The sequence below is a fragment of the Muntiacus reevesi genome, chromosome X (genome assembly GCF_963930625.1).
Source record: "Muntiacus reevesi chromosome X, mMunRee1.1, whole genome shotgun sequence".
Classification (NCBI taxonomy): Eukaryota; Metazoa; Chordata; class Mammalia; order Artiodactyla; family Cervidae; genus Muntiacus; species Muntiacus reevesi.
In genome coordinates, this window is record NC_089271.1 from 91,508,281 (window position 1) to 91,530,360 (window position 22,080).

The 22,080-nt window shown below is 39.4% G+C and overlaps 2 protein-coding genes across 3 annotated transcripts in view; both read left to right on the plus strand.

Annotated features, from left to right (window-relative positions):
* Positions 1 to 91: 91 nt before the first annotated feature.
* SYTL4 (synaptotagmin like 4) overlaps positions 92 to 22,080 on the plus strand; it is a 148,993-nt gene continuing 127,004 nt past the window's right edge. The window contains exon 1 of one of the 2 annotated variants that reach the window (XM_065915860.1): positions 92 to 630. The gene's annotated coding sequence lies outside the window, so the exon portion shown is untranslated. Of the gene's footprint in view, positions 631 to 1,404; positions 1,506 to 22,080 lie in introns of those variants that run through there. The other variant, XM_065915861.1, reaches the window with a different exon arrangement.
* Positions 520 to 20,116, plus strand: LOC136154573 (protein phosphatase 1D-like). The gene is given in 3 exon segments (XM_065916801.1): positions 520 to 610; positions 16,056 to 17,155; positions 18,128 to 20,116. Coding segments are annotated over 3 exon segments (1,992 nt in total). The 3' UTR covers positions 18,929 to 20,116.

The window sequence follows — 22,080 nt, forward strand, 5'->3', positions numbered from 1 at the left end:
GTTTGGGCCGGACGGACGCAGGGTCCCTCCCCCGGCATTCTTCTGTCACAGTCGGCACGTATTACTTCCACTAGAGCACTCCCATTGCCCCCGCCCCCGGCCCTCTCTCCCCGTACCCAGCCTGAGAATAACTCCGTTCTGAGCTAGAGCTCGGCTAATTTGAAAGCTTTTAGTATATAGAATTTCTTATTATTCATTTTTTCCTTAGGCTAACGCAAGTAATTGTCGACCACAAAAATGACGGCGGCGGCGGCTTTACCGAGGGAAGTCATTTGATACGCAACTCTGGCACTTTAACTTTAGTTGCGCCCTGTTAGGGAAGGGAAACGCGTGGCCCCGCCCCAGCGGCGTGAGTTTTATTCTTTTGCAAAAGCTGTGAATGTTCGGACTGAGAAGAAAAGAGAGTCGAGGCATCCTAGAGAATGAGGGTTGCTCAGTGTCAAGGCGTCAATATAGCTGAGGATATGGAGAAGTAAAAGCAGAACAAATCCGCCTGCTTTCATGTAGCCTGTGGGCTCCATGTGCTTGGTGGTGAGGGGACGGGGCGACGGAAGATGTTGGCAGGCAGGGTATCAGAAAACATCGGAACTGGAAGTATCTTTGATCCCTGGTACGCAGCAAGCAGCTAAGGTATGATTTTAACTCGGGTTGCTTTGGCTCCAGAGGATAAATGTTTATGTGCTGTATCTACTGCTTTCAAGTATAACTCAGAATTTTTAATGGCGAAACTTAAAAAAAAAATCATTTTTGGGAAAGAACTTAGAGCATAGGGCCCGGTGATGGTGGATCAATGGCTCATAATAATGAACCAATGAAGAACAGGTTGAGGCACCATGGCTTGTTCTGCCTTCAGCCATTTGTGGAGAATGGACTATTGGTTCTGTCACTTCATCAACCACTCCTACTGGTTAAAAAGGAAGAGATGTGTACAAGGGATATTTCCTAAGCCTTTTTAAAAATATATATATTTGGGTTTCAGATACAGGCTAGATACCTATGACCCTGCGTCTCATTGCTATTGTCCATGATTGTCTTTTCCCTTCATTGCTTCACTCCCAGAGAGGAACATTTTGCCTCCAGTTTGTAGCAAAATGAAGACAGAAGGTGTTGTCTGATGCGGTTATAGGTATAACATCTCAGAGAGTCATGGAATAACATCCCCCTGTAAAAGGCAGCAACTTCTGGATAGACGTCTTTTCATGTAAAAGATTGAAAATAGCCCTTGTAGCATTACATAAGTTAAGAAAAATCCTCTAGGAGGCCTGCAAACATAAGGTAACTCGGGAAACTCAGAGAGCACCTGAATGTTTTCATTTTTAGTGTGTGTGATCACTTTGTTTTTTTTTTTTTTTTAATTTTTTTTTATTAGTTGGAGGCTAATTACTTCACAACAATTCGGTGGGTTTTGTCATACATTGATATGATTCAGCCATGGAATCCAGGGCCTAGCGAAATGAAGGTGGATATCACTGGATAGCACTTAAACTCCAACAGTATGCTGCTAGGTGAGCAGGGCTTGATTGAGCATGTGGATAATGGCATCAAGTTGGGATAAACAGGGTGATGATTAAAAAGTTACTATTTGTGAAGGGCCATATGTTGGGTTGGCCCGAAAGTTTGAGTTTTTCCGCAAGCTGTTATAGAAAAACCAAAACAAACTTTTGGGCCAATCCAATAGATTACAGAGCTTCTTTACATAGGTCTCACTTGATTCTCACAAAACCTGGGAGAAAGTTTTAGTGTGCTGTCTTTTTTCTTATTGTGATAAAACATGCATAACAAAATGTATAATTTTAACCATTTTAAGGTGTATTTAATTCAGTGGCATTACGAATAGTCACTTTGTGCAGCCATCATCACTACCATCTCCAGAACTTTCATATTTTCACAAACTGAAACTCCGTACTCAGCAAACACTTATTCCCCCTCTCCCTAGCCCCTGTTAACCACCATTCTGTCTCTATGAATTTGAATACATACCTCACATAAGTGAAATCATAACACTGCTGTTTTTATTTTGGTTATGGTTTATTTAACTTAGCATAATGTCTTCAAGGTTCATTTATGTTGTAGCATGTATCCGAATTTCCTTCCTTTTTAAGGCTAAATAATAGTCCATTGTGTGTATCTACCACATTTTGTTTATTCCTTCTTGCGTTCTTGAACACCCGAGTTGCTTCTAACCTTTTGACTATTGTGAGTAATGCTGCTGTCAACATGGGTGTGCAAATATCTGTCTGAGTTCCTGCTTTCAGTTCTTTGGATATATACGCAGAAGATGAATTGCTGGATTGTGTGGTAGTTGTATGTTTAATTTTTAAAAATAATGTTATTTATTTTTGGCTGTGCTGGGTCTTTGTTGCAGTGTGGTCTTTTCTCTAGTTGTGGGGAGCAGGGGCTACTCTCTAGTTGTGGTGTGTAGGCTTCTCATTGCAGTGGCTTCACTTGTGGCGTATGGGCTCTAGGGTGGGGCCTTCCATGTGGCCCTAGTGGTAAAGAACCTGCCTGCCAATGCACAGGCATAAGAGTCATGGGTTTGATCCCTGGATCAGGAAGATCCCCTGGAGAAGGGCATGGCAGCCCACTCCAGTATCCTTGCCTGGAGAATCCCATGGATAGAAGAGCTTGGTGGGCTACAGTCCATGTGGACTGGACAGTAAAGAATCTGCCTGCAATGCAGGAGACTGGGTTTGATCCCTGGGTCAGGAAGATCCCCTGGAGAAGGGAATGGCAAACCACTTCAGTATCCTTGCCTGGAAAATTCCATGGACAGGGGAGCTTGGCAGGTTACAGTCGATGGGATCGCACAGATTTGGATATGACTGAAAAAACAAACACTCACAGGCTCTCGGGCAGAGGCTCAACAGTTTTGGCACACAGGCTTTGCTGCTCCAATGCATGTGGGATCTTCCTGTATCAGGGATCGAACCCATATCTCCTGCATTGGAGGGCAAATTCTTTACCACTGAGCCCCCAGGGAAGCCCCTGTGTTTAACTCTTTGAGGAACCATCCTACTCTTTCCCACAGTGGCTGCAACATTTTACATTCCTGCCAGCATTACACAAGGGTTACTGTTTCATCCTCAGCAACATTGTTTTTTTTTTTTTTGAAAGATCAATTTTTTATTACATTGTGCATACAAACTTTATTTTTTTTGTTTCAGTGGGTTTTGTCATACATTGATATGATTCAGCCATAGAGTTACATGTATTCCCCATCCCGGTCCCCCCTCCCACCTCCCTCTCCACCCCCTTCCTCTGGGTCTTCCCAGCCCACCAGGCCTGAGCACTTGACTCATGCATCTCACCTGGGCTGGTGGTCTGTTTCACCACAGATAATATACATGCTGTTCTTTCAAAACATCCCACCCTCACCTTCTCCCACAGAGCTTAAAAGTCTGTTCTGTACTTCTACGTCTCTTCTTCTGCCCTGCATATAGGGCCATCGTTACCATCTTTCTAAATTCCGTATATATGTGTTAGTATACTGTAATGTTCTTTATCTTTGTGGCTTACTTCACTCTGTCTATTGGGCTCCAGTTTCATCCATCTCATTAGAACTGATTCAAATGAATTCTTTTTAACGGCTGAGTAATATTCCATGGTGTATATGTATCACAGCTTCCTTATCCATTCGTCTGCTGATGGGCATCTAGGTTGCTTCCATGTCCTGGCTGTTATAAACAGTGCTGGGATGAACATTGGGGTGCACGTGTCTCTTTCAGATGTGGTTTCCTTGCTGTGTATGCCCAGAAGTGGTATTGCTGGGTCATATGGAAGTTCTATTTCCAGTTTTTTAAGAAATCTCCACACTGTTTTCCATAGTGGCTGTACTAGTTTGCATTCCCACTAACAGTGTAAGAGGGTTCCCTTTTCCCCACACCCTCTCCAGCATTTATTGCTTGTAGACTTTTGGATAGCAGCCATCCTGACTGGCGTGTAATGGTACCTCATTGTGGTTTTGATTTGCATTTCTCTGATAATGAGTGATGTTGAGCACTTTTCATGTGTTTGTTAGCCATCTGTATGTCTTCTTTGGAGAAATGTCTGTTTAGTTCTTTGGCCCATTTTTTGATTGGGTCATTTATTTTTCTGGAATTGAGCTGCAGGAGTTGCTTGTATATTTTTGAGATTAATCCTTTGTCTGTTTCCTCATTTGCTGTTATTTATTTTCAAATTATATTTTATTGCTTTCATATCCATTCTCATTGCTCAATTGATATATATTTCTATTTGTGAAATTATTTCGAGCTCTAAGGTTTGAATGGATTATATCCTACTTTTCCTATTAAAATACTAAGTTACAAAAAATTACTTGTTTTGGTATATTATTGTCATGTTTTTAATATTGCTTCTTTCAATCCACAAACATGGTCCACCATTCCATCTGTTTATGTCTTGATTTCTTTCTTCAGCAGCTTGTAGTGTTCAGAGTACAGGTCTTTTGTCTCCTTATGTAGGCTCATTCCTAGGTTCTTTTTTTATGTGATGGTAAATGGAGTTGCTTCTTGAATTTCTCTTTCTGATCTTTTATTGTTAAGTGTATAGAAATGCAACAGATTTCCATGTATTAATTTTCTAACCTGTGACTTTGCCAAATTCATTGCTGAGTCCTAATATTTTTCTGATAGTATCTTTAGGATCTTCTATGTATATCATGTCATCTGCAAACAGTGACAGTTTAATTTCTTCTTTTCAAATTTGGATTCCCTTTGTTTCTTTTTCTCTGATTGCTGTAGCTAGGACTTTCAAAACTATGTTGAGTAAAGTGGTGAGAATGGGCATCCTTGTCTTATCCCTGATCTGAGAGGGAATGCTTTCAACTTTTCACCATATGATGCCAGCTGTAGGTTTGTCATATATGGCCATTATTATGCTGAGATAGGTACCCTCTATGCCCACTTTCTGGAGAGTTTCTTTTTTTTTTAAATCATAAATAGGTGCTGAATTTTGAATTTTGTCAAAAGGTTTTTCTGCATCTATTTAGATGATCATATGGTTTATATTCTTCAATATGTTGATGTGGTGTATCACATTGATTTGCAGATGTTGAAGTCCTTGCATCCCTGGGATGAATCCCTCTTGATCATCAGAGATATTTACTAATGACAGATTTATTCTTGGCGTTTCATTGTCTTATGACACTTTCAGTGTCTTATGACACTTTGTGTGATTTTTTTAATGTATTGTTGTATATGGATTGCTAGTATTTTGCTGAGGACTATTTGCATCTATGTTCATCAGTGATATTAGCCTGTAATTTTCTTTTTGTGTGTGTGATATCTTTGTCTGGTTTTGGTATTAGAGTGACGGTGGCCTCATAAAATGAGTTTAGAAGCTTCCTTCCTCTGTAACTTTTTGGAATAGTTTCAGAAACATAGGCAATCTACAGATTCAATGCAACGCCTATCAAATTACCAATGGCATTTTTTGCAGAATTGGAATTAAAAATCTCAATATTTAAAATGTATGGAGACCCAAGACTCCAAATAGCCAAAGCAATCTTTAAAAAGAAAAACAGAACTGGAGGAATCAGGCTCTCTCACTTCAGACTATATTACAAAGCTACGGTCATCAGAACAGTATAGTACTGGCACAAAAATAGAAACATACATCAGTGGAACAGTATAGAAAACCCAGAAATAAGCACAAGCACCTATGGTCAATTAATCTATGTTAAAGGAGGCAAGACTACACAATGTTGGAAAGACAGCCTCTTCAACAAAAGGTGCTGGGAAAACTGGACAGCCACCTCCCAGCATTGTATGTGTGTGTTAGTCACTCAGTTGTGTCCGCCTCTTTGCTATCTCCATTGACTGTAACCTTCCAGGCTCCTCTGTCCATGGGATTCACCAGGCAAGAATATTGGAGTGGAGTGGGTTGCTATTTCCTTCTTCATGGGATCTTCCTAACTCAGGGATCGAACCCGGGTCTCTCTCATTGCCTGCAGATTCTTTACCATCTGAGCCAGCAGGGTAGCCCAATAATCCTCTAGAGTTAACTGCAAACGTGCCGCCTACTCAGCGCACTTCCCCACCCTCAAGTCTCAGCCTGTGTTCACACTGTCTTCCCTCTCAGCTCCCACCAGCAGTCTCCATCATGCCTTCTGTGGATGCCAGGCAGCAGTGGGAACTTAACCTTGGCACCTAGGGTAGACCACTCAGGAGCAACATAGGACCTGGGACCAGATCGGAACTGCCCAAGTGAGGGATTAGATTCTAAGGAGGTTTGGAACCACACTTAAGACTTCCCATTCCACAACCCTGGTCGCAGACCCCCTGTTTTTTGTTAAATACAGTCAACCCTAATGAGTACAAAGTGATATTCCATTGTGGTTTTGATATGCATTTCCCTATTATATTGGAAAAACCTACCATTCTCCTCTCCTGTGTGTCTCTTTTACTTTAACATAGAACACTTTTATTACTTCCATGTTTTTCCCCACATGAAGCAATTCTCTGTGATACCAGGTGGGTGTCCTACAATTTAACTCAATTCTGACACTATCTACCTGGAGATAGCATCAAATTCATAGGTTGAAGGCTCAGTCCCACAAGACTGCCTTCCACGTCCACTTAAGATGCCAACTGTAAGTTCAGGTTATCACCTGTGCTTCTGACTAAGTGGCTATATAAATGAGAGGTTCCAGTGACTCCCTCCTTGGGTTCAATGACTCCCTCCTTGGGTTCAACTTATTAACTAGAGTGGCTCATAGAACTCCGGAGAACAGTTACTTACATTTACTGGTTTATTAAAGGATATAACAAAGGATACAGTTGAACATCCATATGAAGAGATACATAAGATGAGTTCTGTGAGGGTCCTGAGTGCAAGAGCTTCTGTCTCCGAAGAGCTGGGGTGCATCACCCTCCTGGTACTTGGATGTGTTCACCCACTGGGAAGCTCTTTGAACCCCTACTTCGGGGATTTTTATGGAGGCTTCATCACATAGGTATGATCAATTATTGCTCTATTAGTCTCTCTCCCCTCTCTGGAGGATAGGGAGGGAGTGGAGCCAAAAAGTCCAAGCTTCTGATGCTAGCTTGGTCATTCTGATAACCAGCCCCCATCTAGGAGCTCACCTGGAGTTGCCTCATTAGAACCAAAGATACTCCTAGTGCTCTTACCACTGGGGTGAAAGACCAAATATTAGCATAAGAGGTGCTCCTAGTGCTCTTAGGAAAGGGTTTAGGAGCTCTGTGCTAGAAACCAAGGATGTAACCAAATACATATGTTTTCTGTTATCTCACACCTAAGAAGTAATGAGCTTTTTGGCTGTTTGTATATCTTTGGAGAAATATCTATTTAATTCCTTTCCCCATTTTTTTATCTGGTTGTTTGGTTTTTTGTTGTTGTTGAGTTGTAGGGGTTTTAAAAAATATATTTTGGACCCTAATCCTTTATCAGGTATATGGCTTGCAAATATTTTCCCCATGCTGTGGGGTGCCTTTTTACTGTGTTTGATAGTGTCCTTTGATGCACCTAAGTTTTACATTTCGATGCAGGTCAACTTATCTTTTTTTTTATTTGTTGCCTGTACATTTGGTATCGTTTCCAAGAAAACTTTGCCAAATCAAGTGTCATGAACCCTTTCTTCTATGCTTTTTCTAAGAATTTTATAGATTTATCTCTTACATTTAAGTCTTTGGTCCAGTTCAAATTAATTTTTGTATCTGGTTTAAGGTAAGGATCCAACTTCATCCTTTAGCATGTGGTATACAGTATTCCCAGTGCCATTTGTTCAAGACTTCCCTTACCCCACTGAATGGTCCTGACACCCTTGTTGAAAATCATGTGACTATTGACCGTATATGTGAAGGTTTATTTCTGGACTCCCAATTCTATTCCATTGATCTATATGTCTGTTTTTGCTAGTACCACACTGTTTTGTTTATTGTAACTTTGTAGTAAGTTTCAAAATCAGGAAGTATGAGGCCACCAACTTTTTTTTTCAAGAGTTTTGTAACTATTCAAAATCGCTCGAGATACCATATAAGTTTTAGGATGGATATTTTTAAAAATTTCTGCCAAAATGTCATTGGGATTTTAATAGGGATTGCTTTTGGTGGCATCATAACAATATTGAATTTTCCAATTCATAAACATGGATGGCTTTCTATTTATTTGTGTATTCCTTAATTTCCTTCAGTAACATTTTATAATTTTCAGCATTTTGGTTAAGTTTATTCCTTCTGCTGCTGCTAAGTTGCTTCAGTTGTGTCTGACTCTGTGTGACCCCATAGATGGCAGCCCACCAGGCTCCCCGGTCCCTGGGATTCTCCAGGCAAGAACACGGGAGTGGGTTGCCATTTCCTTCTCCAATTCATTAAAAGTGAAAGTGAAGTCACTCAGTTGTGTCCGACTCTTAGCGACTCCATGGACTGCAGCCCACCAGGCTCCTCCATCCATGGGATTTTCCAGGCAAGAGTACTGGAGTGGGGTGCTGTTGCCTTCTCCAAGTTTATTCCTGAGTATTTTATTTTTTGATACATATGCATGTATATATATATTTGACATATAGCATTGTATTAATTTTGCGTGTACATCACAATGACTCCCTATTTGTATATATTGCAAAATGATCACCACAATAAGTCTAATTAACATACATCACCCCACATAATTACACTTGTGATGAGAACTATCTTTTAAAATTTATTTATTTTAATTGGAAGCTAATTACTTTACAATATTGTAGAGGTTTTTGCCATACATTGACATGAATCAGCCATGGGTGTACATCTGTTCCCCATCCTGAACCCCCCTCCCACCTCCCTCCCCATCCCATCCCTCAGGGTCATCCGAGTGCACCAGTACTGTGCACCATGTCTCATGCATCAAACCTGGACTGGTGATTCATTTCACATATGATAATATACATGTTTCAGTGCTACTCTATCAAATCATCCCACCCTAGCCTTCTCCCACAGAGTCCAAGTCTGTTCTATACATCTGTGTCTCTTTTGCTGTCTTGCATATAGGGTCATCATTACCATCTTTCTAAATTCCATATACATACGTTAGTATACTGTATTGGTGTTTTTCTTTCTGACCTACTTTACTCAGTATAATAGGCTCCAGTTTCATCCACCTCATTAGAACTGATTCAAATGTATTATTTTTAATGGCTGAGTAATATTCCATTGTATATATGTACAACAGCTTTCTTATCTATTCATCTGCTGGTGGACATCTAAGTTGCTTCCATGTCCTAGCTGTTGTAAACAGTGCTGTGATGAACATTGGGGTACACGTGTCTCTTTCAATTCTGGTTTCCTCGGTGTGTATGCCTAGGAATGGGATTGCTGGGTCATATGGAAGTTCTCTTTCTAGTTGTTAAGGAATCTCTGCACTGTTCTCCATAGTGGCTGTACTAGTTTGCATTCCCACCAACAGTGTAAGAGGGTTCCCTTTTCTCCACACCCTCTGCAGCGTTTATTGTTTGCAGACTTTTGGATAGCAGTCATTCTGACTGGCGTGAGATGGTACGTCATTGTGGTTTTGATTTGCAGTTCTCTGGTAATGAGTGATGTTGAGCATCTTTCCATGTGTTTGTATGTCATCTCTGGAGAAATGTCTGTTCAGTTCTTTGACCCATTTTTTGATTGGGTCATTTCTTTTTCTGGAATTGAGCTGCAAGAGCTGCTTGTGAGATTAATCCTTTGTCAGTTGCTTCATTTGCTATTATTTTCCCCCATTCTGAAGGCTGCCTTTTTACCTTCCTTATAGTTTCCTTCATTGTGCAAAAGCTTTTAAGTTTAATTAGGTCCCATTTGTTTTATTTTTGCTTTTATTTCCATTACTCTGGGAGGTGGATCATAGAGGATCCTGCTGTGATTTCTGTCAGAGTGTTTTGCCTATGTTCTCCTCTAGGAGTTTTATAGTTTCTGGTCTTTAATGGATCTTTAATCCATTTTGAGTTTATTTTTGTGTATGCTGTTAGAAAGTGTTCTAGTTTCATTATTTTACAAGTGGTTGACCAGTTTTCCCAGCATCACTTGCTAAAGAGATTGTCTTTTCTCCATTGTATATTCTTGTCTCCTTTGTCAAAGGTAAGGTGTTCATAGGTGCATGGATTTATCTCTGGGCTTTCTATTTTGTTCCATTGATCTATATTTCTGTCTTTGTACCAGTACCATACTGTCTTGATGACTGTGCCTGAAGTCAGGCAGGTTGATTCCCTCAGTTCCATTCTTCTTTCTCAAGATTGCTTTGGTTATTTGAGGTTTTTTGTATTTCCATACAAACTGTGAAATTATTTGTTCTAGTTCTGTGAAAAGTACCGTTGGTAGCTCAATGGGGAATGCATTGAATCTATAGATTACTTTGGGTACTATACTCATTTTTCACTATACTGATTTTTCCAATCCGTGAACATGGTATATTTCTCCATCTATTTGTGTCCTCTTCGATTTCTTTCATCAGTGTTTTATAGTTTTCTAAAAATAGGTCTTTTGTTTCTTTAGGTAGGTTTATTCCTAAGTATTTTATTCTTTTGTTGCGATGGTGAATGGAATAGTTTCCTTAATTTCTCTTTCTGTTTTCTCATTGTTAGTGTATAGGAATGCAAGGGATTTCTGTGTGTTAATTTTATATCCTGCAACTTTACTATATTCATTGATTAGCCCTAGTAATTTTCTGATGGAGTCTTTAGGGTTTTCTATGTAGAGGATCATGTCATCTGCAAACAGTGAGAGTTTTACTTCTTCTTTTCCCACCTGGATTCCTTTGTTTGTTTTTCTTCTCTGACTGCTGTGGCTAAAACTTCCTAAACTATGTTGAATAGTAGTGGTGAGAGTGGGTGCCCTTGTCTTGTTCCTGACTCTAGGGGAAATGCTTTCAATTTTTCACCATTGAGGATAATGTTTGCTGTGGGTTTAACATACATAGCTTTTATTATGTTGAGGTATGTTCCTTCTATTCCACCTTTCTTGAGGGTTTTATCATATATGGATGTTGAATTTTGTCAAAGGCTTTCTCTGCATCTATTGAGATAATCATATGATTTTTATCTTTCAATTTGTTAATGTGGTGTATTACATTGATTGATTTGCAAATATTAAAGAATCCTTGCATTCCTGGGATAAAGCCCACTTGGTCATGATGTATGATCTATTTAATATGTTGTTGGACTCTGTTTGCTAGAATTTTGTTAAGGATTTTTGCATCTATGTTCATCAGTGATATTTGCCTGTAGTTTTCTTTTTTTGTGGCATCTTTGTCTGGTTTTGGTATTAGGGTGATGGTGGCCTCATAGAATGAGTTTGGAAGTTTACCTTCCTCTGCAATTTTCTGGAAGAGTTTGAGTAAGATAGGTGTTAGCTCTTCTCTAAATTTTTGGTAGAATTCAGCTGTGAAGTCATCTGGTCCTGGGCTTTTGTTTGCTGGAAGATTTCTGGTTACAGTTTTAATTTCCATGCTTGTGATGAGTCTGTTAAGATTTTCTATTTCTTCCTGGTTCAGTTTTGGAAAGTTATACTTTTCTAAGAATTTGTACATTTCTTCCAAGTTGTCCATTTTATTGGCATACAGTTGCTGATAGTAGTCTCTTATGATCCTTTGTCTTTCTGTGTTGCCTGTTGTGATTTCTCCATTTTCATTTCTAATTTTGTTGATTTGATTCTTCTCCCTTTGAGTCTTGATGAGTCTGGCTAATGGTTTGTTCATTTATATTCTCAAAGAACCAACTTTTAGCATTGTTGATTTTTGCTATAGACTCTTTTGTTTCTTTTGCATTTATTTCTGCCCTAATTTTTGTGATTTATTTCCTTCTACTAACCCTGGGGTTCTTCATTTCTTCCTTTTCTAGTTGCTTTAGGTGTAGAGTTAGGTTATTTGATTTTTTTCTTGTTTCTTGAGATAAGCTTGTTTTGCTATGAACCTTCCCCTTAGCACTGCTTTTACTGAGTCCCATAGGTTTTGGGTTGTTGTGTTTTCATTTTCATTCATTTCTATGCATATTTTTATTTCTTTTTTGATTTCTTCTGTGATTTGTTGGTATTCAGAAGCACATTGTTTAGCCTCCATATGTTGGAATTTTTAATAGTTTTTTTTCCTGTAACTGACATCTAATCTTACTGCATTGTGATCAGAAAAGATGCTTGGAATGATTTAAATTTTTTTGAATTTACCAAGGCTAGATTTATGGCCCAGGATGTGATCTATCCTGGGAGAATGTGAACATTCTCCAGAATGTTCCATGTGCACTTGAGAAAAAGGTGAAATTCCTTGTTTTGGGGTGAAGTGTCCTATAGATATCAATTAGATCTAACTGGTCCATTGTGTCATTTAAAGTTTGTATTTCCTTGTTAATTTTCTGTTTAGTTGATCTATAGTTGTGAGTGCAGTATTAAAGTCTCCCACTATTATTGTGTTACTGTTAATTTCCCCTTTCATACTTGTTAGCATTTGCTTTACATATTGTGGTACTCCTATGTTGGGTGCATATATATATTTATAATTTTTTTTATATCTTCTTCTGGGATTGATCCTTTGATCATTATGTAGTGTCCTTCTTTGTCTCTTTTCACAGCCTTTATTTCAAAGTCTATTTTATCTGATTTGAGTATTGCAACTCCTGCTTTCTTTTGGTCCCCGTTTGCATGAAATATCTTTTTCCAGCCCTTCACTTTCAGTCTGTATGTGTACCTTGTTTTGAGGTGGGTCTCTTGTAGACAGCATATTTAGAGGTCTTGTTTTTGTATCCATTCAGCCAGTCTTTGTCTTTTGGTTAGGGCATTCAACCCATTTACATTTAAGGTAGTTATTGATAGGTGTGATCCCATTGCCATTTACTTTGTTGTTTTAGTTTTGAGTTTATACACCCTTTCTGTGTTTCCTGTCTAGAGAAGATCCTTTAGCATTTGTTGAAGAGCTGGTTTAGTGGTGCTGAATTCTCTCAGCTTTTGCTTGTCTGTAAAGCTTTTGATTTCTCCTTCATATTTGAATGAAATCCTTGCTGGGTACACTAATATGTGTTGTACGTTTTCCTCTTTCATCACTTTAAGTATGTCCTGCCATTCCCTTTTGGCCTGAAGAGTTTCTACTGAAAGATCAGCTGTTATCCTTATGGGAATCCCCTTGTGTGTTTTTTGTTGTTTTCCCATTGCTGCTTTTAATATTTGTTCTTTGTGTTTGATCATTGTTAATTTAATTAATATGTGTCTTGGGGTGTTTTGCCTTGGGTTTAATCTGTTTAGGACTCTGGGTTTCTTGGACTTGAGTGGCTATTTCCTTCCTCCTTTTAGGGAAATTTTCAACTATTATCCCCTCAAGTATTTTCTCATGGCCTTTCTTTTTGTCTTCTGGAACTTTTAAGATCTACTCTCTTAGCAACTTTCAAGTACACAGTGAAGTATTGCTAACTATATTCACCATGCTGTACATTACATCCCAGGTCTTATTTATTTTATACCTGAAAGTTTGTATCTTTTGACCACCTTCATCCTTTTCACCCACTCCCCAATCCTGGCCTCTGGCAATGACCAGTCTATTCTAACTGTGAGGAATTTTTTTTTTTTAATAAGACTTCACATATAAGAGACCTCACATGGTATTTCTCTGACTTAATTCACTTAACATAGTGCCCTCAACGTCAATCTATGTAGTCACAAATGGTAATATTTCCTTCTTTTTGTGACTGAATGGTGGCTCAAAGGTAAAAGAATTCACCTGTCAATGCAGGAGGTGTGGGTTTGATCCCTGGGTTTGGAAGATCCCTTGGAGAAGGAAATTGCAACCCACTCCAGTATTCTTGCCTGGAAAATGCCATGGGCAGAGGAGCCTGGCAGGCTATAGTCCATTGGGTCACAAAGAGTTGGGTACAACTTAGTGACTAAACAACAGAAATATTACATTGTATATGTGTATTATATTACAGTTTCTTTCTAGTCATCCATACATGGGCACATAGGTTGTTTCCATATCTTGGCTATTGTAAATAATGCTGCAGTCCACATTAGGTCACATAATTATTTTCAACTTAGTGTTTCTGTTTCCTTCAGATAAATACCCAGAATTGGAATTGCTAGATCATGTGGTAGTTCTATTTTTAATTTTTTGAAGACCCTGTATACTGTTTTCCATAGTGGCCATACCAATTTACATTTCCACCAACTGTGCACAACAATTCCCTTTTCTTCACTGCCTCACCAATACATGTTATCTCTTGCCTTTTTGTAAATAGCCGTTCTAACAGATGTGAGGTGATATTTCATTGTGGTTTTAATTTGCATTTCCCAGAAGATTAGTGGTGTTGAGCACCTTTTCATGTATCTGTTGACCATGTGTATGCCTTCAGAAAAAAGTCTATTCAGATCCTCTGCCTGTTTTTAAATCAGATTATTTGCTTTTTCCCCTTTGAGTATTATGAGCTCTTTATATATTTTGGATACTAACCCCTTATCAGACATATTATCTGCAAATATTAAATTAAACATTAAAATATTATCAGACATATTTCCCATGTGGTAGGTTGCCTTTTTCTTTTGTTGATGCTTTCCTTTGCTGTACAGAAGCTTTTTGGTTAGATGTAGTCCCACTTGTTTATTTTTTGTTTTGTTGCCTATACTTAGTCTTTTTGATACTATTATAAATGAAACTATTTTCTTAATTCCTTTTACAGATTGTTCATTATTGGTGTATAGAAATGCAACTGGTTTTTGTAGGTTATTTTGTATCCTGCAAATTTACTGAATTTGTTTATTCTAATGAGCTTTTTTTAGGGGAGGAATATTTAGAATGTTTTACATACAAGATCATGTGATCTGCATACAGATAATTTTACTTCTTCCTTTCCAATTTGGATGCCTTTTATTTAATTTTCTTGCCTAATTTCTGTGGCTAAAACTTCCTTTATGATAATGAACATTGCTTATCTGAGAATGTTTTAATTCCTCCCTCATTTCTGAAGGACAGTTTAGTCCTTCTATAATATAGAAGTCTCAGTTAACATTTATTCTTTCAGCCCTATAAATATGTTATGCCACTTCTGGACTCTGAGGTTTTTCACTTAGAAATTTGCTGATCATTTTATTGAGAATCACTTGCACATGAATCACTTTTTCTTGCTCCTTTCAGGATTCTCACTTTAGCTGTTGGCAGTTTGATTATAATGTATCCTGGTGTAAGCCTCTTCAGTTAATCTTACCCAGAGTTCATTGAGATTCTTGGGCTTGTGAATCCATATTTTTCCTCAAATTTTGGAAGGCTTCAGCCATTATTTCTTCAAATAACCTCTCTACTCCTTTTTTCTTTCAGTCTCTGGGACTGTCATAATGCATATGTTACTTGATGATGTCCCATAAGTCTTTTAATCTCTGTTGACTTTTTTTCATTCATTTTTGCCCCTCAGACTTGATAATTTCACATGATATCTTCAGTGTCACTGATTCTTTCTTCCTGTTTCAGTCTACTGTTGAGCCCCTTTAGTGGATATTTTTGTTGAAATCCTGTATTTTCAACTTTAGAATTTCTTTTTTGTTCCTTTTTATAATTTTAATCTCTTTGTTGATATTCTCATTTAAAAAATATATCCCTTTCCTGATTCCTTTGGTTCTTTGTATTTCCCTTAATTCTTTGGGCATATTTAGGATAATTGTTTTAGTCTTTAGTACTTCTGTGCCTGTGTTTTTTCAGGGACAGTTTCTGCCACTTTACTTTTTTCCTTTGAATGTGGCATTTTTTCCTATTTCTTTGTATGCTTTGTGATTTTTTAAATGGAAAATTAGTTTTTTTTTAAAAGCAGCCTTGCAGATAGACTTTGTGCTGGGAAGACATTTGCTAACTAACAAGGCTTTGAGCCTTGGAGGGCTTCCCAGGTGGTTCAGCAATAAAGACCCTGCCCATCAATGCAGGAAATGCAGGAGTCATGGGTTTGATCCCTGGTTCAAGAAGATTCCGTAGAGAAGGAGATGGCAACCCACTACAGTATTTTTGCCTAGAAAATCCCATGGGCAGAGGAGTCTGGTGGTCCATAAGGTTGCAAAGAGTTGGGCACGACTTAGCGACTGAGCATGTATGAATGCACTAAGCTTTGGAATCAGCCTCGTGTGAAGGCTTAAAGTCTTCTTGGGGGGTGCCTCCCGCCTTGGGGACTCGGCGGGCCGCGCGGGACCGGCGGGATCGCGGCCAGCCGGCCGTGGCGGGGCTGTACTCGCTGGGAGTGAGCGTCTTCTCCGACCAGGGCGGGAGGAAGTACATGGAAGACGTTACCCAGATCGTGGTGGAGCCCGAGCCGGCGGTCGAAGAAGAACCCTCGCTGCGGCGATCACCCTCGCGGCCGCCGCCTCCGCCGCGGTCACCGCCGCCCCCTGCCGGCGGCGAAGTGTCGGAGAGAGGCGGCGCGGCGGCCGCCCGGGAGGCTCTCGCGGCGCCGCCGGATGCCGGGGCCTCGCCGGCTCCTGGCCGCTGCTGCCACCGCCGCTCCTCGGTTGCCTTCTTTGCCGTGTGCGACGGGCACGGCGGGCGGGAGGCGGCGCAGTTCGCCCGCGAGCACCTGTGGGGTTTTATCAAGAAGCAGAGGGGCTTCACGTCGTCCGAGCCGGCGAAGGTGTGCGCTGCCATCCGCAAAGGCTTCCTCGCCTGTCATCTCGCCATGTGGAAGAAGCTGGCAGAATGGCTAAAGACGATGACAGGTCTTCCCAGCACGTCAGGGACAACTGCCAGTGTGGTCATCATCCGAGGCTTGAAGATGTATGTTGTTCACGTGGGCGACTCAGGGGTGGTTCTTGGAATTCAGGATGACCCCAAGGATGATTTTATCCGAGCTGTGGAGGTGACGCAGGACCATAAGCCAGAACTCCCCAAGGAGAGAGAGCGAATCAAAGGACTCGGCGGGAGCGTGATGAACAAGTCTGGGGTGAACCGTGTGGTTTGGAAACGACCTCGGCTCACTCACAACGGACCTGTGAGGAGGAGCACAGTCATTGACTAGATTCCCTTTCTGGCAGTAGCCAGAGCACTTGGTGATTTGTGAAGCTATGATTTCTTCAGTGGTGAGTTTGTGGTGTCACCTGAACCAGACACAAGTGTCCATACTCTTGACCCCCAGAAGCACAAGTATATTATCTTGGGAAGTGATGGACTTTGGAATATGATTCCACCTCAAGACGCCATCTCAATGTGCCAGGACCAAGAGGAGAAAAAATACCTGATGGTGAGAAGTAACTCAATTCAATATTATCACCTGCACATTGTTCTGGTACTTTCGTCAGGAGTCTTGAATATGAACTAAGTGTGTTCCCCTGGAATAGGTCTTTGCATTTGCCCTGGCTGGAAAAGAAGTAAAGTATAGTTTTCTGCAGCTCATTAGGGGAATGATGGATCCCTGAACTGTTTCCATTTTTTGGCTATTTTGAATGCCGCTGCTATTAACATTCATGGACAAGTTTCTGTGTGGGCATATTCTCAGTTCTCTCATATCGACCTGGGAATGAAATTGCTGGGTCATGTGGTAACTCTGTTACCTGTACTGCTTTATTCAATTGCAAACCTTGAAACAACCATCAGTGAGAAAATTATTTTCTTTCCTTCATGGCTTGCTTGAAAATTGATCTCTTCATTCTGAGCAATGACAAAGCAAGGAGATTTGGGAAAGTGTGATATTATTGAAGGCAAGGAAAGAGTGTGTTTTTGGAGCAGTAGCCTGCAATGTCAAATTCTACAAAGAAGTAGAGGCAGATGGATGAAAACAGGGTATTGGGTTTTACAGTTAGGATCTTCTAATATTAGTGATCTTCAAGGATGCAGAGTTTCAGTTGAAGTGATGGGGGCATTAGCTGACAGGTTGGAGTGACGATGAAAGAGTACTTTGTGAGGCTAGGAAATAAATGTAGTGAGTGTTCAGCAAGACAAGGGAATTGCCATTGTTACCTTGAAAAGACAGGATCTTGAAAGCAGTTTTATAGTTTTTACAAGAAAGATTGACAGAATAAGAGAAATAAGAGATGACGGTCCAGAGCACATGGAACTAACTGGAATCAACGGCTCCTTGGAAAAGATGATCTTTTCCTAAGATGAGAGGATTGGTGAAGCTAACTAAGGAGACAACATAAAAGAACTTGTGTTAAATTGCCTGCATTTATTCCATCAACTACCGTGTTAGGCACTCGGTACACAGGATGCAGAGGGTGAGCATGGACAATCTTGTGCCAAAATGCTTGTGAATCGAGCACTAAGCCGCTGGAGGCAGCAAATGCTTCGAGCAAATAATACTAGTGCCATAGTAATCTGCATCTCTCCGGGAGTGGACAGTCAGGGAAATTTCACCAATGAAGATGAGCTCTATCTGAACCTGACTGATAGCCCTTCCTATAACAGTCAAGAAACCTGCGTGATGACTCCTCCTCCATGTTCCACACCACCAGTCAAGTCCCTGGAGGAGGACCCATGGCCAGGACTGAACTCCAAGGACCATATACCTGCCCTTGTCCGTAGTAATGCCTTCTCAGAGAATTATTTAGAAGTCCCACCTGAGCTAGCTCGAGGGAATGTTCAGGCTGCAGTCATATCCTCAAAAGATCCAGAGCCACTGGAAGAAAATTGCACTAAAGCCCTGACTTTAAGGATACATAATTCTTTGAATAATAGCCTGTCCGTTGGCCTGGTGCCTACCAATTCAACAAACGCCATCACGGACCAAAAAAATGTGAAGATATCGACCCCAGGTCAAATGAAAGCCCAAGAAGTTGAAAGAACCCCTCCGACAAACTTCAAAAGGACATTAGAAGAATCCAACTCCGGCCCTCTTATGAAGAAGCACAGACGGAATGGTTTAAGTCATAGTGGTAGTGCTCAGCCTGCAAGCCTCCCCGCAACCTCCCAGCGCAAGAACTCTGTTAAACTTACCATGCGACGCAGACTCCGGGGCCAGAAGAAAATTGGAAATCCTTTACTTCACCAGCACAGAAAAACCGTTTGTGTTTGCTGAACTATGTCTGGAAATTTTTTCCAAACTTCTTAAGAGGGCTTTTTTGAATTTGGTGCCGATGTTGAACTTTTTTTAAGGGGACAAAATAAAAATAGTATGAGTTTGACTTTTTGGAATTCAACAATTTTAGCCTGGCCTTGTACTTGCTTGTATTATAAATGTGAATTTTGTAGATGTTAGGGTGTAAGTTGCTGTAAAATGTGTGTAAATTTGTATCCTTCACACAAACTCAGTCTCTTACTCTGATACACAGTAAATGTAACGACAGGGCTAAAGGTTTAAAGAAAGAATGAATCTATTAGATTTTAGAAATACATTAAAACTTTTAAAAATGACTATTAAGAAATTTGTATGTCACTTGTGATGAAAACTACACAACTTTTTAAAGTAAATTATTAAGCAAACTGGAAAAGTGATGTATTTTCATAGTGACCTGTGTCCCACTTAATGTTTCTTAGAGACAGCTAGTGTCTTTTTAAAATTATTTTTTATTTCTAATTTCATAATCCAGAACTAAATTTTTCATAGAAGCCGAAGTGTTGAACCATGCAAAAGTAGCTGGGTGTTAGTCTCCTTGTCCTAACTAAAATACTATGCAGTATCTCTTATTTCATTTAGTAGCATTTTTTCTAAAACATTAACCATCAGATTTGCTCACCAGATCTTTGAAGTAGAAGGAGGTATGTTTGCCTAAAGAGATGCCCTTTTCAGTCATCCCAGACATTCAGTGGCATTAATAAGTCTTAAAGTAGTTATATCCTCTTCTCGTGTTGGATAAAATATGTGAAGTTTTTCTTGCTATTTCAATAATGGATGGTGCTGCTAATTCCCAACATTTCTTAAATTATTTTATATATCGTACAGTTTTCATTGATTATATGGATATGTTTGTTCATCTAATAAATCAGTGAACTGTTACTGATGTTGCTGAATTATTGTTATTGGTTTGTTTTAATGATATATACTAACTTTGTGTTATGCCATGATCAAGCTTTAGAATAACAACTTAAACTGTATGTAATGTTCATTTTTGCACTCTTTAATTTTAACGGAGAGTACATCAACTCAGGCTAAATATCCAATAATAAGAATATGATTAGGTCAGTTATGGTTTATAAGTTATGGTTTGTAAGAATTTGATGAAATATTATGTAGCAATTGAAAGTGAATAAAACTATTATTTGAAAAAACTAAAAAAAAAAAAAGTCTTCTTGGACCTTTTCTAGGTATACATCTTGCTTTGGCAACTTTGTGTTCTTTTTCTTTTGTTTTTATTTGTGTGTGCTTTTTCCAATTCCCTTAAATACACATCTGTTTTTAAGTGTTTTAATTCCCAAAGACTCTCATTACTGCTTCTTCTGGGGACCATTGATGTTCTGTTGTGTTCCTCTACCTCTAGTCTCTTACCCCAGACTGTAGTACCTCTTCAACTTTCTTGAGGGATTTCCTGTGGCTTTTCCTAGTCTAATATCTGAGCTATACTGCTTTTCTCTTTCTAAACTCTTAAGACTAGTACCTCAAGCAGCCCCTAGACAGATTAGAACATTGCCAAAAAAGTCTGCCTTCCTTTTCCCAGTTAGAAGGAAGGAATTGACACTGGGTCACTGCATCCCCCAGACTGTGCTTCAGTGCACTACAGGGGAAGGGGAGGTGGTGTACAAGTAAGTGAAAATACTATGGAATTTCTTAGCATTCCCTATGTGGCTTTATCTTGATTAATCTTTTGCTTGGTTGCTATAGGCTGTTTTCCAGACTTCCAACAAAGTTATTTTATCCAATTTCTAGTTGGTTTTTAAAAAAATGTTAATGAGGGTGGGAGAAGGAGAGCCTGGAGCTTCCTAGTTTGCCAACTTGTAGATGTCACTAAAAAAAATATTCTGTTTTATAAACAGGGATACCAATGTTTAGACAGTGGCTTATACAAAATTCACAATTAATGAGAACAAAAGTGGGCTTTGATTCTCTTTCTTTTCTACAGTTTTGAGTTTTTTAAAAATAAACTTTATATTTTAGGATAATTTCATATTTATCAAAGAGTTACAAAAATAGTACAGAGAGTTTCCATATCCACCCACTCCCTACACTACACACAGTTACCCCTTTTATCAACATGTTGCGTTAGTATGGTACACTTGCTATAGTCAATGAACCTATATTGATGAGCTAAAATCCATACTTTAGTGTTTTCTTCAGTTTTTACTTATTGCCTTTTTCTGTTCTAGGATTCAATCCAGGACACCACATTACATTGTTCCCATATCTCCTTTGATTCCTGTTGACTGTGACAGTTTCTCAGAATTTCTTTGTTTTGATGACCTTGACAGTATTTAAGAGTACTACTCAGGTATTTTGTAGACTGTACCTCAATTGGGGTTTGTCTGATGTTTTCCTCATGATTAGACTGGAGTTATGGGTATTTGGTAGGAAGACCACAAATGTAAAATGTCATTTTCCTCATACCATATCAAAGCCTTTATCAGTTGACCAACCTTTGCCAGGTTTATCCTCTGTAAAGTTATTTCCCTCCCTTTCTGTACTTTATTCTTTGGAAGTTAGTCACTAAATCCAACTCACTTCAAGAAAGGTTGGGGAAGATTAAACTTCACTTCCTGGAGGCTGAGAATCTACATAAATTATTTTGCATTCTTCTATAAGGAAGAATTATTTATTTCATTTCTCAACTTGTTCCAGCTTTGATCATTAGAAACTCTTTCACATTGGTCCCTATGTCCCTTAGGCATGTCCCCATTTTTTTTTTGAGCACTTCCTTTCTTTCTGGTGCTATAGTTTACTCATTTTGTATGTTTCCCGCCACAGCCATGGGAGAACCAGCCATTTCACCAAGGAGAGCCAGTTCCTTTTAGTAAATTAAATTGTCTTCCAGAATATGAAAGTTCTAGATGACTGTAGTAGAACCAGTGGAAATCCATTTGGAGAGGTATGTATGTATGGGAGGTGGTTAACAAGAGCAAAAGAAAAAGGGAAAGCTGGAAGGGTCATAAGCCAATTCTCTCGAGTGATAGTTTACTGGAAACTTGGAGGCTATTTAGGAGCACAAACTAAGAGACACCTTAGGTTCTAATGCTAGCTCTACCACTTTCTAGCTGTGTGTCTGTGAATCTCAGTTTCCTCATCTGTAAATGTGGTTGTAA